General features: G+C 37.3%; 1 protein-coding gene across 3 annotated transcripts in view; it reads left to right on the forward strand.

Moving 5' to 3' along the window:
• Nucleotides 1-21,672, forward strand: part of LOC131074935 (uridine/cytidine kinase UKL1, chloroplastic) — a 214,480-nt gene that overhangs the window by 179,301 nt on the left and 13,507 nt on the right. For all 3 annotated transcript variants that reach the window (XM_058011677.1, XM_058011678.2, XM_058011679.2), the window contains 6 exons: nucleotides 3,950-4,046; nucleotides 4,659-4,738; nucleotides 5,047-5,241; nucleotides 5,496-5,579; nucleotides 5,701-5,761; nucleotides 15,091-15,151. In XM_058011677.1, the coding sequence (XP_057867660.1) occupies nucleotides 3,950-4,046; nucleotides 4,659-4,738; nucleotides 5,047-5,241; nucleotides 5,496-5,579; nucleotides 5,701-5,761; nucleotides 15,091-15,151 (578 nt within the window). The remainder of the gene's footprint in view (nucleotides 1-3,949; nucleotides 4,047-4,658; nucleotides 4,739-5,046; nucleotides 5,242-5,495; nucleotides 5,580-5,700; nucleotides 5,762-15,090; nucleotides 15,152-21,672) is intronic.

Below are 21,672 nucleotides of genomic sequence, written 5' to 3' on the forward strand. Positions count from 1 at the left end.
AGTCTGAGCCCATCCCCTGTATATCCCAACATCTCGATCATAAGCACAACCCATTGAAGATTGCACTGGCCTTGTGTAGTTGTCCCTAGTTTGGTGAAGCAAGGTTTGGTTTCTCGAAAGCATCCAGTTGATACTGTCTCCAGAATTTGTAGGATTAGATTAGCCTTCCTGAACCCTATCTCTTTTTCCCTTTCTTTTGAAAGTCTAAATCCCAGAAAATTCCCCCCCCAAAAAAAAGAAAGAAGAACCTAAATTGCTATATCCATCTAAGTCCCCCTTGAAAATTTCAGCATACACTACCCAAGAAGCTATTCCACTAAAGTCGCTTGTTCGCACATATAGACCTTGGAATCAGTAGTGATTTTTCAGGAGAGGATAGAATACCTTCGGGTATCCTATCCTAATGTTTGGTAGATGATAAAACAGACACCAACACTACCCAACCCCCCCTAATTCATCATTTAGGTTATCACTTATTAAGCAAAACTTCCAATGGGTTATCTTGGCAGCCACTTTGGGCGCCGACCCCCACTTGGAAGCCACTCCCCCTCATAACACTAAGCCTACCCAAATCCAATCCAAAGGTAACAGATGAAACACCATCAAACAACCAATATAATGAGATCCAACCCAATCTTAAATAACATCGCATCTCAACCACATAAACATCAAATACAATAGCTTCCATCAAAGAGCACAACATGGCTCAATCCCATAAGGAGAGTAATGTTATAATACCAGGTTACTGATAAACCACCATAGCTATCCATAAGTAACACCAATGCAGAAATATGAGTATCATATTACTGACAATAAAGATATAGCTCAAAGACCAACATCTGGAGCCCCAGAAAGACATTCGGGCCAAGACAACATAAAAGGCATTCTAGGTCCAAGTCCCCCCGCCCCCGAAACCCATCCCCGAAACTTTTTCCCTTTGTCCCCCCATCCCCAAAGCTCGTCCGCCCGTCCCCCCGTCTCCCCTTCTCCAACGGCCGTGGAACAATGCAAAACCCTGACACCTATTGGTTTAGGTGACTATAACATTAAAGGTCAAGGGTTTGGTTTAATTAAACATCAAAACAATTTCAAAGTCAATAATATTCACATCAAAGACATAAAGTAACTTTGGCCAAATAACTTCTCAAAAAAATCCAATACAAAAACCACCATTACAGTAAGCCACATTCATCCTCTACTCAGGTATAGCACACAAGAGGAAACCAAAATGATTGACACAAGACAACTCACGTTTACAGAACCACTGATGGGAAATGATGAGTGCTGACATAAAAACAAGCAACATAACTATAGCATCCTCATAAAAAAATAATACAAGTTAATAATCATTAAAGCCATAAACTTATTTTAATAAATACATTTAAAACTCATATAGCACGCAATTCCCATTTAAAAACATTATTCCAATATAATCCTCCAAACAGATAATTTTGACCAAAAATAACTAATAACCCATTACTTTGTAGATTTTCAACATAATAATTTACAAAAGATTGAATAAACATATTAAAAAATATATATATATAAACAAATTTCATAAAATAATATAAATTTCCAAAGGGAATTATTTAATAGTAATTAAAAATAGCTATTCTTTAAAAATCGGAATCCGTTGTTTTGCAGAACCGTGGAACTCCCCACGACAGTGGTGGAGCTGTCCACCATCGTGGGTGCCATGGTGGGTGGGGATCCCACCATCGTGGATGCCCACAGTTGGTGGAACTTCCACCATCCGTGTGTTATCCACGTCTGGGTTTGCACAGAACACCATCACAGATAATCACAAATAGATCAAGAATTGTAAATTAAATAAATTCTCTTTTTTTTTGTTTATTGTTTTTAAATCACAAAATTAAAATTTTAAGATGAAACCCCAAAATATTCAATCTAAAATATTTAGAAGAAATTCCAAGCAGATTCAACCAATTCTTTAAAAAAAAAAACAAAAAAAAACCAATTTTAATTTTCCTTACAAATCTTTCAAAGGAAATTTCACAAACAAAAATGGGATTAAACCCCTACCTCTATTTGCAATCCTGGAAGACAAATGCAGAAGCAAACCTTGAATCCCCAAAATCCATAGCTTCACAATCCAAAATCCGACAAATCACAGGCAAACACAAACCCCCCAAAACTCCAGAAATTTCTTCAAAACCCTTCTTTGTAAATTTTTAAAATCTTTTCCCCAATAAGCCATAGAAATGAGAACCCCCTCCTTTTGAAATTTTCCGGAATTGTAAATTATTTCATCCCAAACTACATGGGGAAACTTCACCCCAAAAAACACGACTTCACAATAGTTCCAAAATAAACCTTTCTAAAATTTTAATAAGTTTAATTTAAATTTCATTAAATTTATTTTATATTTTAGTTTATTTCAACAATTAAATAACAACTTAATGCATAAATAGATAAAGCTTTAATTTTAATTTATTTAAATAAAACACTAATATTAATTTATTTATTTTAAGCATTAATATTAATTTATTAATAAATAGAAAGGTATTATCGCTACAACACACACACACACACATATATATATATATATATATATATATATATAAAATATATATATATATATTTTAATACACACAAGAAAGAGTAACTAATTAAACTCTTATCAAATATAAATAACACCTTATAATAAATTTACCGTTAAAATCTACCAACACAATGAAAACAATGGACCTATACTCAACACATAAACAAACACATACACTGCATACCAAGGACATCGGATTATTGCCACTAACAAAGGACACTGCTCTATTACCGAGCAAGGCTAAGGGTATGAACATCGGGCCTTATGCTATCTCCCACAACTTCCATTGGGATTATGTAGGAACGCTTAGACCTGAGAACCAGGTGGAGTCGATGCCTTATACCTGCAACCCTGCATCATCGAGAAAAGCACATATACAAATAACATACATATAACTAGCAATTACACGCACATCGGTGAAGGGGAATCGTGACATTCCGTGTCTCTTTGAAGTGAGTGACGGAAGATCATCCCCTCACACCCCGTACAGAACCAAACACATAACATGAAATCCACACATGATACATCTCGTAAGTTTAGCAAATATGTCAGTCCATGGGTCAGTTCACATGAATAAAATCTAACATCTAATCATCCATAAAGATAAAGTGCATAACCAACATATATCAAATCATCATAACATAACTCAATCAAGAGGAATTCAATCATCATTAAGAAAGTCAAAAGCACACATGAGATTCATTAGCATTTAACATAACTATCATAAGAATGATTCCTGGAGGGGCATTACAGGGATGATGTTTGAGCTGCAAATTTTACCTTGGCGGAACAACATTTTGATATTTTTGGGAAAGAAGAAGCTAAAGACATTCAATGTTCGTTGACAACTATCATGTAGTGGAGAATTGGAAATTTCAGTGGGCCCATTTATCAAGATTATGTGCATGATTTCATCAAATTAGAGAAGCAAGTGTGCCATTTAAGAAAGGGATGGATATTAGGTCTATAAAGCAGCCATCAACTGTTGATGTTTCCTGAAGATCTTGAATGAATAGGACATGATATAAATTCAACTACAAGAAAATTCTGAGTTCTGACCATTTACTGATATGTAGATTTGTTAATATTTAAATGGCCAAGTCTAGGATAAGTAGATCTGTAGAAAGGTTTTTTTCCATGAAAGTGTTGTTTCTGGACAGTGATATTCAGGAAGTGATTGGTTCCCAAATTTACCAATGACAAACACAATTATCAGTAGACCACAAACTATTAGAAAGTAACAAACATCAAAAAATTATTCTAGTATTTATACTCAGAGTGATGCCCCTCTCAATACATTGCATGGAGCATATTCTAAACCTTTTTATGGAAGATGATAGCACCCCAATGCAAATTTTGTTGACTCACTTTTTTTTTGTTAATCAGGTAAATGTATCAGATGTCATTATTCTGGAGGGAATTTTAGTTTTTCATGATGCTCGTGTACGTGACATGATGAATATGAAGATCTTTGTTGACACAGGTCATTATTTCCTGCTCACTTTCTGGACTTATTTATATTGCGTGTATCGTATCTTAAGAGATGATATCATGTTCTTTTAAGTTTGGTTGATGTAGCCAATATGGCAGCTTCAGACTTGATTATTATGTGGATCTGTACACAAACCTTGCATATTCTTATATGCAATTTTGTAGTTTATTTGCTTTTCTCTGATTCCTGTCATGATAATATTACAACATATTTCATTCCATTTCTTCACTTAATTGGCGTTTTGTATTTCCTTTTACTTTGCAAATTACTCTGGTTTTTATTGAAGATATTCTGACAAGTGTAATCATCAATCATTTTCCTCCAGTGTTATTAATTGTTTTTCCGTTAGATTGTTTCCTTTCTTGATGTTTTGAGTGGTCCATTTAGTTATCACACTTAATCTTGCTGAGTTGTCATTCTGAAGCAAAATTCTTGAATGTAGTGATAAATTTTTTTAACCAGTCATGTGTATCATGTGTTTGTATTTTGTAATACTGAAGAACTTCAATCTTGGTTTATATGTCTATCATTGTTTATCTATATTTTCTTATATAAATGTGAAGTCGTAATTACGCTAATTGCATCTTGGGTTCTCTGAAGCAGATGCTGATGTAAGGCTTGCTAGGAGGATAAGACGTGATACAGTTGAGAGAGGTAGAGATGTGAATTCTGTTCTTGAGCAGGCAAGTAATGCTAAGATCACCTTGTTCTGGATTTTCAATTGTTATTAAAATAGCTTTTTTTTTGGAGTCTTGAAAATTTGTTTTGGAGAACCATGGTGTCTGTTTATCTGTTTATTAAACTAAGTTGCTGAGTTGGCCAAAAAATTCCAATGGGTTTTTATTTATTGCATCTCAGGTAAAGATATTTGTTAGTGATTAGACCATTTTCAATTCATTTACATTGCAAACAGAACCTTTCAAGCCTTTGTCTATGTTCTGAGTGCCCTTATAATTCTGGTAGTCATGTCTTGTGTTATGCTTTTCTGCAGTATGCAAAATTTGTAAAGCCAGCATTTGATGATTTTGTATTGCCATCAAAAAAGTATGCTGATGTTATTATTCCCCGTGGAGGAGACAACCATGTTGCAATCAATCTTATTGTGCAACACATTGAGACAAAGCTTGAGCAACATGATCTATGCAAGATTTATCCTAATGTTTTTGTCATACAAACAAATTTCCAGGTATAAGAAATTTTATTTATGTAAATTTCCAACTTTGCAGTAAGGCTGGTTGTTTCTTATGCCATTATTATGCAAGTGTTCTGCCAAGAAAATCATTTGGATTGAATATTTGAGAAGGGGACGATAACTGTAGCATTTGGAGGTTTAATTGGAACTGGGTCTAATAAGGTGCTAGATTTTTTTGCTTTGCTAGCAAAAGTTGAACACCAATTTATATAAAATCAGTTACAAGTTGAATGCATCTAATGTGGCAGATTCGTGGGATGCATACATTAATACGAGATCGTCAAACCACAACACATGATTTTGTTTTTTATTCTGATCGTCTTATTCGACTGGTAACCTTTATTTATCTAATATGTCTTTAGGTAGATAAACATTTTGAAGTATACAAGACATGGTCTTTTTATACCAATTCATTTTTATTTAAAAAACAATATTACTTCACTGTCTAATCAGGTTGTTGAGAATGGTCTGGGGCATCTTCCGTTCACTGAAAAGCAAGTGATCACTCCTACTAGTAAGTAGAAATGGAAATGACTATAATTGATAAATAAAATAACAGTAACATATATATTGGATTGAATAATACTACCATTCTCCTTATGCCTATATTACTGTTGCAGAAGATGGATGGCAATTTTTTTTATCCATATGCTATATTATATTAGCTCATTTGAAATGATAGTTTTCTTATGGTACTTGTATTGCATATCATATTGTGCTTCATTTGTATTAGGATCATGAATGATTAGATTTAAGAAGTGATTACTTTTATTGATTGAATGCACATTCTATCTGGTGGGTTTTAAGCCATGCAACTGAAATTGCCAAAAATTTCAATTTTACCACTGGTGAATTATTCTTTTTAACCTTGGAGGTTTTAAGCAATTCAATTGAAATCAGATAGTACTCGAAAGTCAAGATTATGCCATTCGGAGATTAACCTGTCTCATTTAGCATATAACTAATATATCAAATGCTACTTCAATAACATCTTTGACACTGGAATTGGCTCTTACTCATTCCCAAGGAAATATGGAGATTCAAGGATGACAATTTCTCAATACATCTTGACATTTGAAGCCTATGTTTTAAGATTTTGTTTATATTCCTACTGGAATTATAGTAGCCTCAATTAATGATTTTATTTTTTGATGTAAAAAGAATCCTAGTCTACTTTTATGGTTATTTAAGGAGCCACATTTTACTAGATTAATAACCAAAAACAAAGAGTTAAGCCAGATCAGATCAGCTGCAGTTCTCCAGATTACTTATTTCGAACCCCTGGTTTATATCGGTAAAGACCTTAACCAGTATATGTTACCTGTCAATCGGAAGAAGATTTGAAGTGGTAAAAAGGCAAAATTAGGGTTTGTGCCCTAGCGGTGATGCATTTATTATGGTAGGTGAGAAGTTGTTAAAAAGGGATTTTCGTCGTCATTATCACTTATCAGTTTTCGAGAGAAGAATTTTCAAGAGCAGAGCAACAAAGAGCGATTCCTCTAGCGATTCAAAGTGAATTCAAAAATCTTGCAAAGGAATCCAAAGATCTTTTTCAATCTATCAGTGAAGAACACTAAGCGGTAATCTAGCAACCAAAGTGGTGTATTGTGGGAGACATTTGCAAAACCCTAAATTTCGGATTGTGAAGGTATTTCTCGAATTTCTTTCTTATCATGGCTTCTGCATCACACTTTAGTTCTAGTGCACCTGTAGATTCAGTTGATTTCCTTCAAAAGAAAGAAAAATACAATGCCCTATCTCAAATACCTGCCAGAGTTATTGTTGAGGAAGATATTTCAGGGTATATTGACTGTAAATTGGAAGACCTAGGATCCCTAGTGATTCATTCCCAACTAAGTTTGTTCTGTGGGGATGATAAGAAGATCAAACCTGAGTACAGTGTCCTTGAGAAGATGAAATTGCATAATGCGGTATACTTTCTCGAAGAGTTCACAGAAGAACATATCCGCATCATCCTTAGCAGAGTACATGGTGATAAAATGTATCTTGAGCGAACGCATGACATCACACCAGAAGCAATTCATGTCGTCACCAGTTTCTGTAATACTGGAGAGGTGCCAGCTCTAAGGAAGGTCACCAAAACGGAAACGACAAAGCTCACCGGTTCTGTGAGTGACCAACAGGCGATGACCGTCAACACCATCAAAGATGATCTGGTGAAATATGCTTGCATGGTAATTGGTTACCAGATATTCTATGCCAGCAGAATGAATTTTGTCCCTACTGCTGCAGTGAATGCCGCTTATAGAATGATCAAGGAAGACACTACATTTGACCTATGTACCTATCTACAGAAGCAATTGCTACTGAACCTAAACTCCATCAAACAAGATAATGCTCTAAGGTTTAGGTTTGGACAACTTCTGGTCGGTTTATTCTTCTACTTTCAAGGTTATTTCCCTAGAGTAGGTGATGTGCAATGGTCTGTTGACCTACCGGTTTCCAGGCAAATCAAGGAAAGTCTACGAGTAGTGGGAACTGGATATCCTGAGGTTCTAAACAAATATTTCAATGAATTCAAGCGGAAAATGAACCAAAGAATGAGGATATCTGATGATATTGTGAAGGAATATAAAGATGACATCTGCTTCACAATAAAGGCAGATGAATGCATAATGGAAGTGGTGGAACCGAGAAAGGAAGCAGTTGAACCTATGGGTTATGAAGTGGTGAATGAACTATTGATCGGGTATGCCTCTACCCTACTTGCCTCACCACTGGATGCTAAGAAAAAGAGAACCGGTACCTACTTGGAGAGGGTCACATCGGTTGAAGACCCAAAACAGAAAAAGGGCAAAGCAGTGCCATCAGTATCTGCACCAGTTACCTCTGCCAGTCCAAAAGTAACCAAGTGGTCACCAGCTAAGAAGAAGCCTGAGATTGTTCCAGCCAAAGTCTTTGAGAGAAAGCGGAAAACCAAAACCAGCTCACCAGAATCAGAGGACACTGAACCGGAAATTCAACCAAAGAAGACAAGGCAATCAAGCAAGAAGACAAAATCTACCGGTAATGTTCCTGCAACTTCAGCACTGGTAAATATAGATATTTCCTCTTATAAGCCAATGACACATTGTCAGAGGACTATTAAGAATATTAAGAGGAAAGTGCTTGATGATTTAAAGGAGTATTTTGATGATTTTACTGATAGTGAGAAAGAAGTAGATCAGGAAGTCATCAAATAGTTATGTGTTAATGACCGGTCGCCGTCATAAATCAGATCGGTTACAACAGATTCTTTGTACAATCCTTTAGATAACAAATGGCGCATTGCCATTGAGAAAGAACAGGAGATCGGGGAGAAAATTTTTGCTCAATACTTTCCTGATGCTTCTAATTCAGAATTATTTGAGATAATGGATAAGAACAAAGGCCTCTTCTTCATGAGAAGGAGAAGACTCAGACTACTAGAAGGCAGAGCTTCTAAAGTGGAAAAGGACACACATTTACATGCTAAAGCTGCTGTTAGGTTACACCAAGTATCTGAAGCCAATATGAAGGCTGAACAAGAACCTGACCGATCACCAGGCAAACCGGATGAGGCATTTGACAGTGAAGGTGAAAGAGTGACAGAACAACCTATTGATGTTGATGCATTAGATAATGAGGATGTCACTCCGGACATAGAGAAAGAGAAACAGGACAAGGAAAAAGCTGAAAAAGAAAAGCAGGACAAAGAACAAATGAAGAAAGAGCAAGAAGAAAAAGAAAGGCAGGAAGAAAACAAGAGAAAAGAGGAAGAGAAAAAGAAAGAAGAAGAGAAGAGGAAAGAAGAGGAGAAAAGGAAAGAAGAGGAGAAGAGGAAAGAAGAGGAGAAAAAGGAGGAGGAAGAGAAGAAAAAGTAGGAAGAGGACAAGAAGAAAGAAGAAATGGAGAAGAAGAAAGAGGAGCAAAAGAAGAAAGAAGAGGAAAAGAAAAGAGCAGAAGAGGACCAAACAAGCGGAGACTTCTAAGGCAACCGATGATCAAACCAAACAGGTTGATATCACCAGTCCTATTGATCTTCAATCAACAGATGAGTCTGAGCTGCTTCAAAGCATCAAACTTTCTTCAGGAGAGACTGGAAGCATGGCGGAGGAAGAAGGAACATGATGTCATACAAACTGTGGTTGACAACCTTACCAGTCTGATTCCCGGTACCAACCTCCCCAATACCGATTCCTCTCTGTCCAAGCTTAAACTTCTTTGTACCGTAGTGGGGGACCAGGTACAATGCTTGGAAGATGTTGCTGAAGCCACTGCCAAGAAGAATCATGAAAAAGCACTCAACACTGCCTTAGTCAAGAAACTGAATGAGCTTCGGTCACAACTACTGAAACAACAGAAGGATATCAGTGTTACTATGGATGAGGGCAAATTACTTTTGAGTAAAATCTGCCAACCCCATCTATTTTGTGATGATGTGCTTAAACAGAAAGATAAACTCCAATCAGAGTTCCAGGCATACATCAACACCTTCAAGATGCCATATGATTCATTTACTACATATGGGCAAACGGTTCATCATTATCAGCTTCAGACTGCTAGGATGGACTCGAAGATCAGCAACCGGACCAGAGATTTGCAGGAGCTTGAACTGGTCTTATTGCCAAGACTACAGATTCTTCAGAAATGTTTTCTCAACTTGGATGCTATCACGGTAACTCAAGAGATGAGTACCATTGATGCTATGGAAGAACTGGTATTCCAGATGCAGACTGAAAGTGAGGTTGCTACCTCATTACTTGAGTCATGGGCATTGGCCATGAAAACTTTTATGCAGGACTTTAAATCTGTTTTTGATAAATTTCATTCCTTATTGTCATGAACATTTACTCTATTTTTATATATAAGGAAACAGGGGTTATTCTGCATTACTTTGTCATTGTTGGCAAAGGGGGAGTAGTGTACATTAAAATTTTGGTGAATGTTACCATTTCATGTTTACTTTCATGTTACCACTTTGGGGAGTAGTGTACATTGTAATTTCTGCAAAAGGGATAGTGTATATGCTTAGGGGGAGTAATTTTGATTATGGCAATTTTGTTGTAAAAACACTTAGATGTCAAAATTTTCCTAAGTGTTGCCATCAATGCCAAAGGGAGAGATTGTTGGCATTTTGATGATGTTTTGATTGTCATTGATGGGCACACACTTTCTTTATGTATGAGTTATGACTCAACCGGTAATTGTTCCAATCGGTATTGTGTATTATTGAATGTGTAGTCTTTAGACTATCGGTATTTTGCAGAAGATGTTTACCGGTCATAGATTGACTGAAGAGCTCAAGCGGTATGGAGACCTCAAGCAGTTTGAGGATCTCAAGTGGTATGAAGGAACCAAGCGGTAGTTAACTTTTGATCGGAACACTTCGATCTACCAGTCTTCATTTTTGACAAACCGGTAATCAGTATATTGTATTAACCGGTATTACTCTGTGATGAGTTATCATCCACTGACACTTTGGCGGTGATTTTGTGCCGTGTTACCAAATGTGTCTAGATGCACTGAACCTAGGAACTTGTAGTCTAATCCTATTGGACTGACATGAAATCAGTTTTCTTTATAAGGACATCATGTCTAGGGCTTGCATGTATGATGTATGTGAGATGTGTGATAGAAAAGGTTATGTGCGATCATTGAAGAGAAGATTAGGTCTGTGTGAAGAGACAGAGTGTGGAGATATTGAAGACTGAAGTAATGCTGAAATGCATTAACAATGAGCTGCCAAGGATCTAAACAAGCATACTGTGCTAGTATCTAGATCATTCACTTGTTGATTACTAATATCTTCGACAAGTCTGAAACCCTTAACCGGGTAGGCCCAGCAAAGCCTTTGTAAATCCTCTAACAAGGTGGTTCACAATTGTGGATCTGAAATCCTCTAACAAGGTAGTCTTTAACAGGACTTATCTCCTGACAGAGATCTAGATTCCTAACAGGATCTGTTCTGGTGAAGAACATTGTATGACCTTAACCGGTTTGGTTTCTATTCTACAGATAGTTACTTGTGAGTTTCTGCTCACCGTGGTTTTTCCCATTTGGGTTTCCACGTCAAATATCTTGTGTTATGGTGATTGTGCTCTTGTGGGTGAATGCTTTGTTTGCTATTTGGTTTGCATTTATCTTAACCGGTTTATTAGTGAATCTTCTATACCGGTTATTTGCTAAACTGTTTAAGAGTTTGTTTACAGTATTTTTTGGTATACTAATTCACCCCCCCCCCCCTCCCCCCGCCCCTCTTAGTATTCATCACCTAGTAGTGGCCATTTTTCTTGGGGTGTCTTTGCTTTGTGTGATATTTTTTATGTTTGATTCAAGGCTTTGTTTCTCCCCAGCATCTTCGTTGTCTACATTGTCAAGTCTCCTAGTGCACATTGTAATTTCCCCATTTGAGATTTAACTTGATTTAGTCCTGAAACAACAATAATAACTTAAAGTGAGAATCATAATACATTTATAAATATCATCTCATCAATTCGGATTATTATAATATTTAACTCATAATGCTAAGAATAGTTTGGAAGATAGAACTTATCTTGATAGCCTCTGATTTCACAATGGATTTATGCTAATCCTAAATTTCCCATAAAACGGATTCCTATCTCCTTACAGATCTGCTATAGAACTTCTTACAATCTCCTCACAAGGCTTTCATAGAGTTCTTCCTTATCGAGCTTCAAATTACCACTTTTCTTACAATCCTCCATAAATCTGAAATAGTCTTCTGTACACTCCTCTTCATTACATCTGCAATCTTATTTTCCTGGCTTATCAAGTCTACTTCTTCCATGTTATTGTGCCTTGTGGGGGAATGGGCAGAGATTGTGACTGGGTTCCTTGACTCCTGTGTGTAAGGGCCATCCCAGCTCTTGATGCCACTTTGGTCATCCCAGGATGGCTTACTTACAAGCCCCTCGTCACCCCTCCATCACATTGCACACCCCTCCTTCACAAGGGTGTATTTTCATGATGTAAACATTATGTGAATGTTATCTAAAGAAACATATTTATATTTATATTGATTATGCATAACTTAATACACATACTTAAACATGATTAGTTTGAATCTGATACATATAGATTTTCCTTAGGTGCATCATATCCGTAAGTTTGCTGGAGAGAGTTAGTATTGAATGCTGTAATACAGTAATTGCATTTGAACATATTCCTAATGTAAATAGCAGAGAAGTACTGAATGGATACAGCATACCCGTATGAAGAACAGAATGCATATTACTTATTCTCTTTGGCGATTGGCTGTGTTTAGTCCTGTGATTTCCCGTCCTTTTGTTTCTCTTCTATTTCTTGACTTAATGATTCATGCCTTTGGTTGATGATAATAATTGGTGCCTTATTCCTTGACTGCTGTGTTCATTCTTAGACCTTCCTTTTCCTCCAAATGCAATCCTTCCGTATGTAGCTCTCAAGGAGGACTTAAAGTCACAACCTTTACATAAGAATATCTTTTTGACAAAGAGGTATCCTTTCCCAAAAGAATCGCTGTTTTGTTATTCTTCTATTTATTCATTAACATCGCTTCTCATTATCCTATTTGTGTTTATTATTAATAGACACTTCTTTATCGCTGCCTTAACTAAACATAGGATTGCAGCCTATAGAAGTATGACGTGGAGTTTTAAGACTTTGGTACCATATTATTTACTCAAGGAAGGAAGTGATTAAAGTAAATAATCTGGTCAGTTTTAGATGCTCATTACCACCTCATCTTTAGTCAATGCAGCCCCTAAGTCTTCCTAAATCTGATGTAACATTTTATTGTTTGATGTAGTTTTAAGGGAACCAAATCTGACACTATTCTGACATCCTCTGTGGGTCGTCTGCTGAAGGCAGGGACTTAAAGGAATGAAATTATCTTTAATGTTCCATAATATATTTCGTTGGTGAACAATTACTAACAATCTGAAGCATTGTTTCAAGCTGGTGGGTCCCGGATGCACAGTGGACTGAAATATTAATACTTTATCTCTGATCTGATTATCTGTTGCAGTATTTAGTATTCTGTATTTTCTTTCCTGTTCGATGTAGATATTTTCTTATTACTTTATTACTGTCTTTGTTTCTGATGCATATATATACTATTGTTGTGTAGTCACTGATTGTTGCATTATTTAATTCGTTGTCCCTTATGCTGCACTTGAGATATTATTGTTGCTGCTCATTGCTTACTGCCCTTAGGATTTATCTCTGATTATGTCTGTTGTTCCCTCCTAGAATATTTTATTCCATTCCTTTATATCTCTCAATGTGAGGGAGAGGTCACACCTCTTCATCATGTATGCCCTTTGGCAAGAGGCACACCCTTTCACCATTAGCAACCTTTGAAAGAGTGCAACTCTTCAACATTTCTGCCCTTTGAAAGGGACCCAACCTTTCACAATTAGATTGTCGCTTCTGGTTGTAGATTCCATAATTATCCCCCTTCAAATGAGTTCTCTTCTCCCTTTTATACCTCATATTTGGGGTAGTCTCAACTTATCATTTCTTGCCTTTTGATCATTCATTAATTCTAATTAAATTTTAATTATATTTAATTATATTCTTTCATATTTTAATTTTATTTTTTATTTTTATTCTTTTCCATTTTAATTCGATTACTATTATTTATTATTAAATTATTTTTCAAAGTGGGGACATTACACACATCACCTTCATTGTCAATGTTGTCAGGTCTTGTTTTGTTTAGTTTTCCAAACTTGTTAAGCAAAGACCTCCTTAAGCCTTACATTATCATTCACTCTTCCTTTTCAAGTCTTTGCACAAGCCTCTATAGAGGATAGGCGAACTTCTTCATTGCTGCTTTAATTTATAATGTGTGGAAATCTAGACTTGAGTTTATTAACACATCAAGTTTACCAATCCTTCCTAATACAAGCTTGCCAATGCTTTTAAGAGTGTCATCTTGACACTTGGCACTATCTTTTCTATTTGTTTTTGGATATCCTGTTTTACTTGACCCTTGATGACATAATGTGTACAGTTATCATCTGTAACAATGTACGGTAAACTTGGCAGTGATGCCAAAAAATCTATACTGGATTTTCATTGATTTCTTGCTTAGAAAATTGTTGTGAAAATAATTCATAGAGAGCATAGACAATCACAAAATTATATAATGACATATTATCAATATAAACAATGTGTTTACAAGAAATTCTAGATAACCCACTTGCATGCACAATGCCTTTACTACAATGGTGATCAAATTTGAATCAGGGCCCCACATTTAGCATTCCAATATTTTGAAATATACATTGCCTATACTATTATAGTTATCTCAAACCAAAACAGTCCCCATCTTATAGCATTCCAAGATTCTTGCACTATCACAATGGTTGTGACAAAACCCTCACCAGCTGTTCATGATTACAATCATATGATTCATTCGTAATTACAACACATACTAAATTAATTTTGCAATTGGGCACATAATGTTAATGCATGCACATAATATCAGCACCTAATCTATTGGACTTGGTACATGATTATCATCACATTAAAGCTAGGATAACACGTGGCTCCTGCACAATCACAATGGTTTTGAGAAACCCCTCACCAGCTATTCATGATAACAATCATATGATTAGTTAATAATTACAACGCACATTAAATTAATTTTGCTACCATGCACATAATATTAATGCATGTGCATAATATTAGCACTTGATTTGTTGGACTTGTTGCAAATGCTATCACATTAAAGGTAGAATAACACAAGGCAAGCTGCCATCCTGTTTCATAGCTTTTTATCCAAGTTTGAGCATACAACTTGTGGTCGTTTCTTTTTTGAGGATACATCTAAAGAATTTTGGTTGTCTTGAACAGATTCTGTATACACTGGGGTTGATTTCTGCAAAAAGTTGTGTGGAGTGTCAATTATCCGCAGGTGAGTGTTGATGCATATCATTGTACTTAAAAGCCTTTGTTATTTTGTAAGACAATAAAATTTAAATATAATTGTTAAAACCTCAACTAAATGCATATATAATAGCAGATCCAGAAAAACCCAAAAATACTACAGCATGAAATTTTTTTGTATTTCTTAAATTTTATTCTAACGCATACAACTTGAAATCTACCAGTCTGATACAACTTACAAATCTAAACATACTAGTCTGATAAACATGCAAATCTGAACACCTCTGATGTTTTAGAGTCACTCTTGACCCATTCCTTGAAGGTTAACATGCCCATGAAAGTTTGATATCTGCTCCTTGAGGGTTTTACTTTTTGTCAATGCCTGGTTGGCATGACTGAAGGGTTCCCCAAACGCCACTAGCTGCCGTGATAGCATCACAAGCCTAATAATGAAGTTAGTTTTTTGTTTCCAAATTTCTGAAGTGCCCTCTCTTGCTCTTCCACACTCCCTATATACGATGCTTCCCTTTTATTTTTTGCATCCCTCAATCATAGGCAATCCAGTCCTCAATCTATGGCAGTTTAACTGATGAGGTCCATTCCTCAATCAATAGCAATTAACTGACAAATCCATCCCTCTTATTTCCTTATTTAACTGACCTTAGCTGACTTGTACACCTTATTTCATGATTCAACTGACCCTAACTATTCCTACGAAGCTAGTCAACTTATCCAATGCTACCCCTATCCTGCTAGCCCTAGGAAGTGAACCTCTCATTACCACGGATGTCAAAATGAGCGCATTACAATCACAAGCCTGATAATGAAGTTGGTTTTTTGTTTCCAAATTTCTGAAGTGCCCACTCTTGCTCTTCCCACACTCCCTATATACGATGCTTTCCTTTTATTTTTTGCATTCCTCAATTATAGGCAATCCAGTCCTCAATCTATGGCAGTTTAACTGACAAGTCCATTCCTCAATCAATGGCAATTTACTGACAAATCCATCCCTCTTATTTCCTTATTTAACTAACCTTAGCTGACTTGCCCACCTTATTTCATGATTCAACTGACCCTAAGTATTCCTATGCAGCTAGTCAACTTATCCAATGCTACCCTTATGCTGCTAGTCCTAGGAAGGGAACCTCTCATTACCATGGATATCAAAATGAGGGCATTACAAATATTCTCTCTTTAATTTTGCTTGCCCTCAAGCAAGACAAAATTGAATGAGCTAAAATGTCAGCTGACCCCCTCTATTACCAAAAGCACTACTGATGATACCTTATCCTCCACATTCTATACGTCAAGTAGACTTCTCACAGATGTACTTGCCCCATTGCTAAGCACTGATGTGTTGGGTCCCAAGGCTCCTTGTAGCTGAAGCATAATTGCTTCCTCGGCATCTGAATGTGGGTCATGTCACCTACTGTTGAATCCTAAAAGTGTCTCATTTCTTGATGCTATGCAGGTCAAGATGGTGCAGCCCCTTGCGGAAAGGGTTTGTGCAAAGTCCTTTGTTGTTTCTCTGGCGCTCCTATACTCAGGTGCAACTTCTTCCAGGTGAAAGATTGCAAATTCAATCACTTCCTCCATGTACATGGGGCTCATTGAAAAGTAGGTTTTCAACTTTTGGATCTGTTGATGTGTATTTTGTACACGACCAAACACAGAATAAAATACCTAAAGGTACCTTATCCTCTCTTGAGCAAAGTTTCCCGATTGTTGAAGATCTCGCCGAAGGATCAGTTGAAGCAACTCCAAGGTTCTTGTATGTAGGTTCTCTACTCGTGGATAAGCTCTTTGCGGTACGATGTGATTTTGCTGGAATCGCAAGGGGACTTACACTTGATGACTGAACGTTTGATTCGCTTTGAATATTACTGGAACACAGGATTTCACTAGTCTAGACTTTGGAAAAAAAGGAAAAGGATGAGGGCGAGGAAAGGATCTAATTCTGACACTGAGAATGTAGGAGCAATGAATGACCTATGATGAAATTCTAACTAAATCTTGTTTTGACATCCCAGGACCATCTCCACAAGGTTAGTGCGATCTTCGGAGGAAAACTTTATGATGTTCAGATCATTGCTATAGGCATAGACACCATCAGGCTGATGCATATCAGTGAAGAAGCGACAATTGAAGTTAAGCTTAAACTGAATGATTCCAGTTGACTACACAAGGCAAGTCTGCAATCAACAAACTGCTAGTAGTATGGATATATGAATTTCACCATCAATCAAACACATTTCTTCCACTCATCTAATAACATGAAATCAAATATGAAAAGTATAGAGACCATGCAAATTGTTGAATTGACCCATAAATTTCACCATTTCTTCAATGAAGTTTTACAAGTCTTTTACAACAACATCTTGGCAACAATCTTTGCCTTCTCTTTCTATCCTACTTTAATTGCTATTCTATCAACTGACTGTTCACTATTTCTAACTATTCACCTTCTAACTACTGACTAACTATCAGCCTTTACAAATGAGGAGCCAGGGCTTATATAGCGCCCTCAATACAATTCGATGGCTCAGATCAACTTGAGATCAATGGCCGAGATTTTACAATGAAAACCGTAATTAGGGTTTGTTACAACAAACTCAATTCTGGCCAATGAAATAATTGCATTATTTGGACACGTCTTCTCTGGAATACTCAACCAATGGATAACCGGGGTAGGTACATCGAAGTTTGTGCCATTTTTGAGGAGTCAAGTACATTGAATCTGGACACGCTGAGGTGGACCAATCCGATTGGAGGAGTGATGACTGGGATGCCACCTTTTCTGACACTTGCAACTTGGTAAATATACAATTTGATGATGCTGAGAAGCTAACTTTAGTTAACTCTTCTGAAACTGTCTGCTTCTCCAACGGACCCTTGCTGTGACCTCCTTTGTCTTTGATGTGCAGGATGGATGGTGTACTTTTCCTTGGAATGCTGGACTGGAGGATGTCGTCCCTGATGATGCTAGACTGGAGAAGATCGTCCTTGTTGATGCTGGACTGGAGAAGGTTGTCCTTGTCTTGGTCTGGTCTTGTGGAGGTCGTCCTTGATCTGGCCTGGTCTTCTTTCATCTGCAAGACAAACCATAAGATGATTAAGGACACATAATATATTTATCTAACATAGCATTTTATACCTTAAATCATCAACAAGAAGACATCAAAATGAAGTTTGTTCAAGATTCTTTCCAGGGAAAGGCCCTATAAGAATTTCGCCTTGGACCCTTTGGAAGGGTCAGGAGCGAAATTTGCATTCCTAGCTCAAATTGTTCTCACTTTGCAACCGTAATTGCTTAGATACATGCCCAAGGACACCCTCATTCTCAACCAACACAAATCTTGATGCAAATTTGGGGCAAAAGAGAGGTTTTAAAGAATTTCGCTATGGACCCTTTGGAAGGGTCAGGAGCGAAATTCACTTTTTAGGACAAAATCTATCATGTTTCCTCTCCAAAATACCTTCCAAGGCGAGCACACACTAGTTTTCCTTCCTCCAGAGCCCAGGGATCCACGCCTTGACCTCTATCATGAGCAATTTGAGTGAAATTGGGAATTTCGCTTTGGACCCTCTGGAAGGGTCAGGAGCGAAATTCACCATTTAGTCACAACTCTTCATTTTCTTCACTTCAATTCATCTTGCAGGGCAAAGTAACATCATTTTAACCTCAACTACGCCTTAGGACTCCTAGTCTTGACTTGACACAAGGAGGAAATAGGTAGATGAAGAATTTCGCTCTAGACCCTTTGGAAGGGTCAAGAGCGAAATTCACCTTTTAGCTCAAAATTCACACTTTTGAAGGTCAAACATCTTTCCAAGGCATTCCAAATAGCTTTTCTCACCCTAGTCTAGGCCTGACTTAGCACAAAATTTGGAGGATAAGATGGTTTTTAGGATTTTTGCTCTGGACGCTTTGGAAGGGTCAGGAGCGAAAATCTTATTTTAGGCTTATTTCCTCATCTTTTCAACTCTAATCCACCTCCAAGATCAAGGACACATCGCCTCACTCCTATCTAGGCCATAAAAACCAAAAACTTGACTTGATTTGCAAGGAAAAAAGGGTGATCCTAGGAATTTTGCTCTGGACCCTTTGGAAGGGTCAGGAGCGAAATTCTCATTTTGGCTTCAAAATTTGCATTCTTGGTGACTAAAATCCACTCTAAGGCAATCCAAATGACTTCTCTCACCCTTGTCCAGGTTTGACTTTGCTCAAATTTTGGAAGAAAAGATGGTTTTAAGATTTTTGCTCTAGACCCTTTGGAAGGGTCAGGAGCAAAAATCACTTTTTAGGCTCAATTCCTTCACATTTGATAATCATTGAGAAGTCAAAGTTATTTCTAAGGACCTCTCCCATCAAAACTCACCTTAGTCAGCACTAGGCTTGGCACAAAATTGGGGAAAAAGGTGATTTTGAGAAAATTCGCTCTGGACCCTTTGGAAGGGTCAGGAGCGAATTTCTTGATTTAGGCTTATTCCTCCATCATTTCAACTTGAATTCACCTCAAAAGGCTAGAAAATACTTCTCCTCTCTTATCCAACCCGAGTTTGACTTGATTTTGCAAGGGAAAATAGGTGATTGAAGAATTTTCGCCCTGGACCCTTTGGAAGGGTCAGGAGCGAAAATCTTGACTTAGCTCAATTCCTTCAACTTCAAAGATTTCTAGCAACTTGAAGTCACTCTCAGGGGCATTCTCTCCTTGATTTTATCTTAGCCCTCACTCATCTAGCACAAAATTGATAACAAAGAGAGGTTTTGAGAAAATTCGCTCTGGACCCTTTGGAAGGGTCAGGAGCGAAAATCTCATTCTTGACCAAAAATCATCATTCTTTCAACTTGAAACCTCATTGCAAGGTAGAATCTCACCTTTCTTCGCCCTAGGAACAAAGTGTTAAGCCTAAGAAAGGTCAAAAAGTAGGCTTGCAAGGAATTTCGCCCTGGACCCTTTGGAAGGGTCAGGAGCGAAATTTCCTTTCTTAGCTAAAATTCTTCATTTTTTGTTGCTTTCCATCATTCCTCAAGGCAAGAATATGTTTATCCTTCCTCCAACATGCCTTGGACACTAAGAACTTGGCCTAACAAGGAAGACAATGAGGTCCATGAAGATTTTCGCTCTGGACCCTTTGGAAGGGTTAGGAGCAAAAATCATGATTTGAGCTTGATTCTCCATTTCTCCAACTCCAAACCACCTCAAGAGGCAAAGCCATGCTATCCCACTTCCATCTATGCCATAAAAAACTAAGGACTTGACCTCCTCCAATGGAAAAATAGGTGTTTCTAGGAATTTCGCTTTGGACCCTTTGGAAGGGTCAGGAACGAAATTCACTATTTGGCTCAAAATCCTTCACTTCTCAATGCTTTCAAACATTTCCAATGGCAAAAGATGTCCATCCTTCCTTTCAAGGTGCCTTGCAAATCAAAATTTGGTCAAACTATGGAAGAAATGAGTCTTAGGTAGATTTTCGCTCTGGACCCTTTGGAAGGGTCAGGGGCGAAAATCTTAGTTTAGGCTTGATCACTCACTTTTCCAACTTCAAACCACCTCAAGAAGCAAACTTAGATCATTCTCCACCTAAGGAACAAGGATTAGATCCCAAACAAAGTAGCAAAAGAGGTTTATAGTGAATTTCGCTCTGGACCCTTTGGAAGGGTCAGGAGCGAAAATCAAGATTTGGGCTAAATTTTGATCATCCAAAGCATCCAACTCCCTCTCAAGGCAAGAACATGCCCATTCATCCTCCATCATGTCAACACCTAGCCAAAACAAGGAAGAAAATAAGAACTACAAAGATTTTTGCTCTGGACCCTTTGGAAGGGTCAGGAGCGAAAATCATGTTTTGGGTTTGATCCTTGACTTTTCCAACTCTCATCCTCTTTGGGAGGCAAACATAGATCCTTCCTCATGCATCTCCACCAAGATCCTGACTTTGGCTAAGGGAGAAATGAGTGCTTTCAAGAATTTTGCTCTAGACCCTTTGGAAGGGTCAGGAGCGAAATTCACATTCTTGGCTAAAATCTTCACCTCATCCACCTTTACTCACCTCCTAAGGTTAGAACATGTCAAGACACCCCCAAACATGCCTAAGGAACTATGAAATTGGTCTTGACAAGTGATAAATTGAGGTGCACAAGGATTTTCACTCTGGAAGGGTCAGGAGCGAAAATCATGTGCTAGGCCAAAATCCTTCACATCTCAGTGCCTTCATTCACTTCTCTTGGCAAGAGTACATCAATCTATCCCCACTATGTCCAAGAAACAAGGTTCGTAGTGCAAACAAGGAAGAAAAAAGGTGTTTAGGGAGAATTTCACTCTGGACTCTTTGGAAGGGTCAGGAGCGAAATTCACATTTAGGCTCAAATCTTGACTTCATTTCTCACATTTCTTCATCCAAACAAGCGTTTTGCCTTCACAAATGCCTGTGAATGAGCTAGTTCATGACTTTGGGCAATGTAGAATGTCTTATGGAGAATTTCGCTCTGGACCCTTTGGAAGGGTTAGGAGTGAAATTTGACATTTTGGTCTCTCCGTCAGGATT

Source organism: Cryptomeria japonica, chromosome 5 (assembly GCF_030272615.1).
Source record: "Cryptomeria japonica chromosome 5, Sugi_1.0, whole genome shotgun sequence".
In the NCBI taxonomy this organism is placed as follows: domain Eukaryota; kingdom Viridiplantae; phylum Streptophyta; class Pinopsida; order Cupressales; family Cupressaceae; genus Cryptomeria; species Cryptomeria japonica.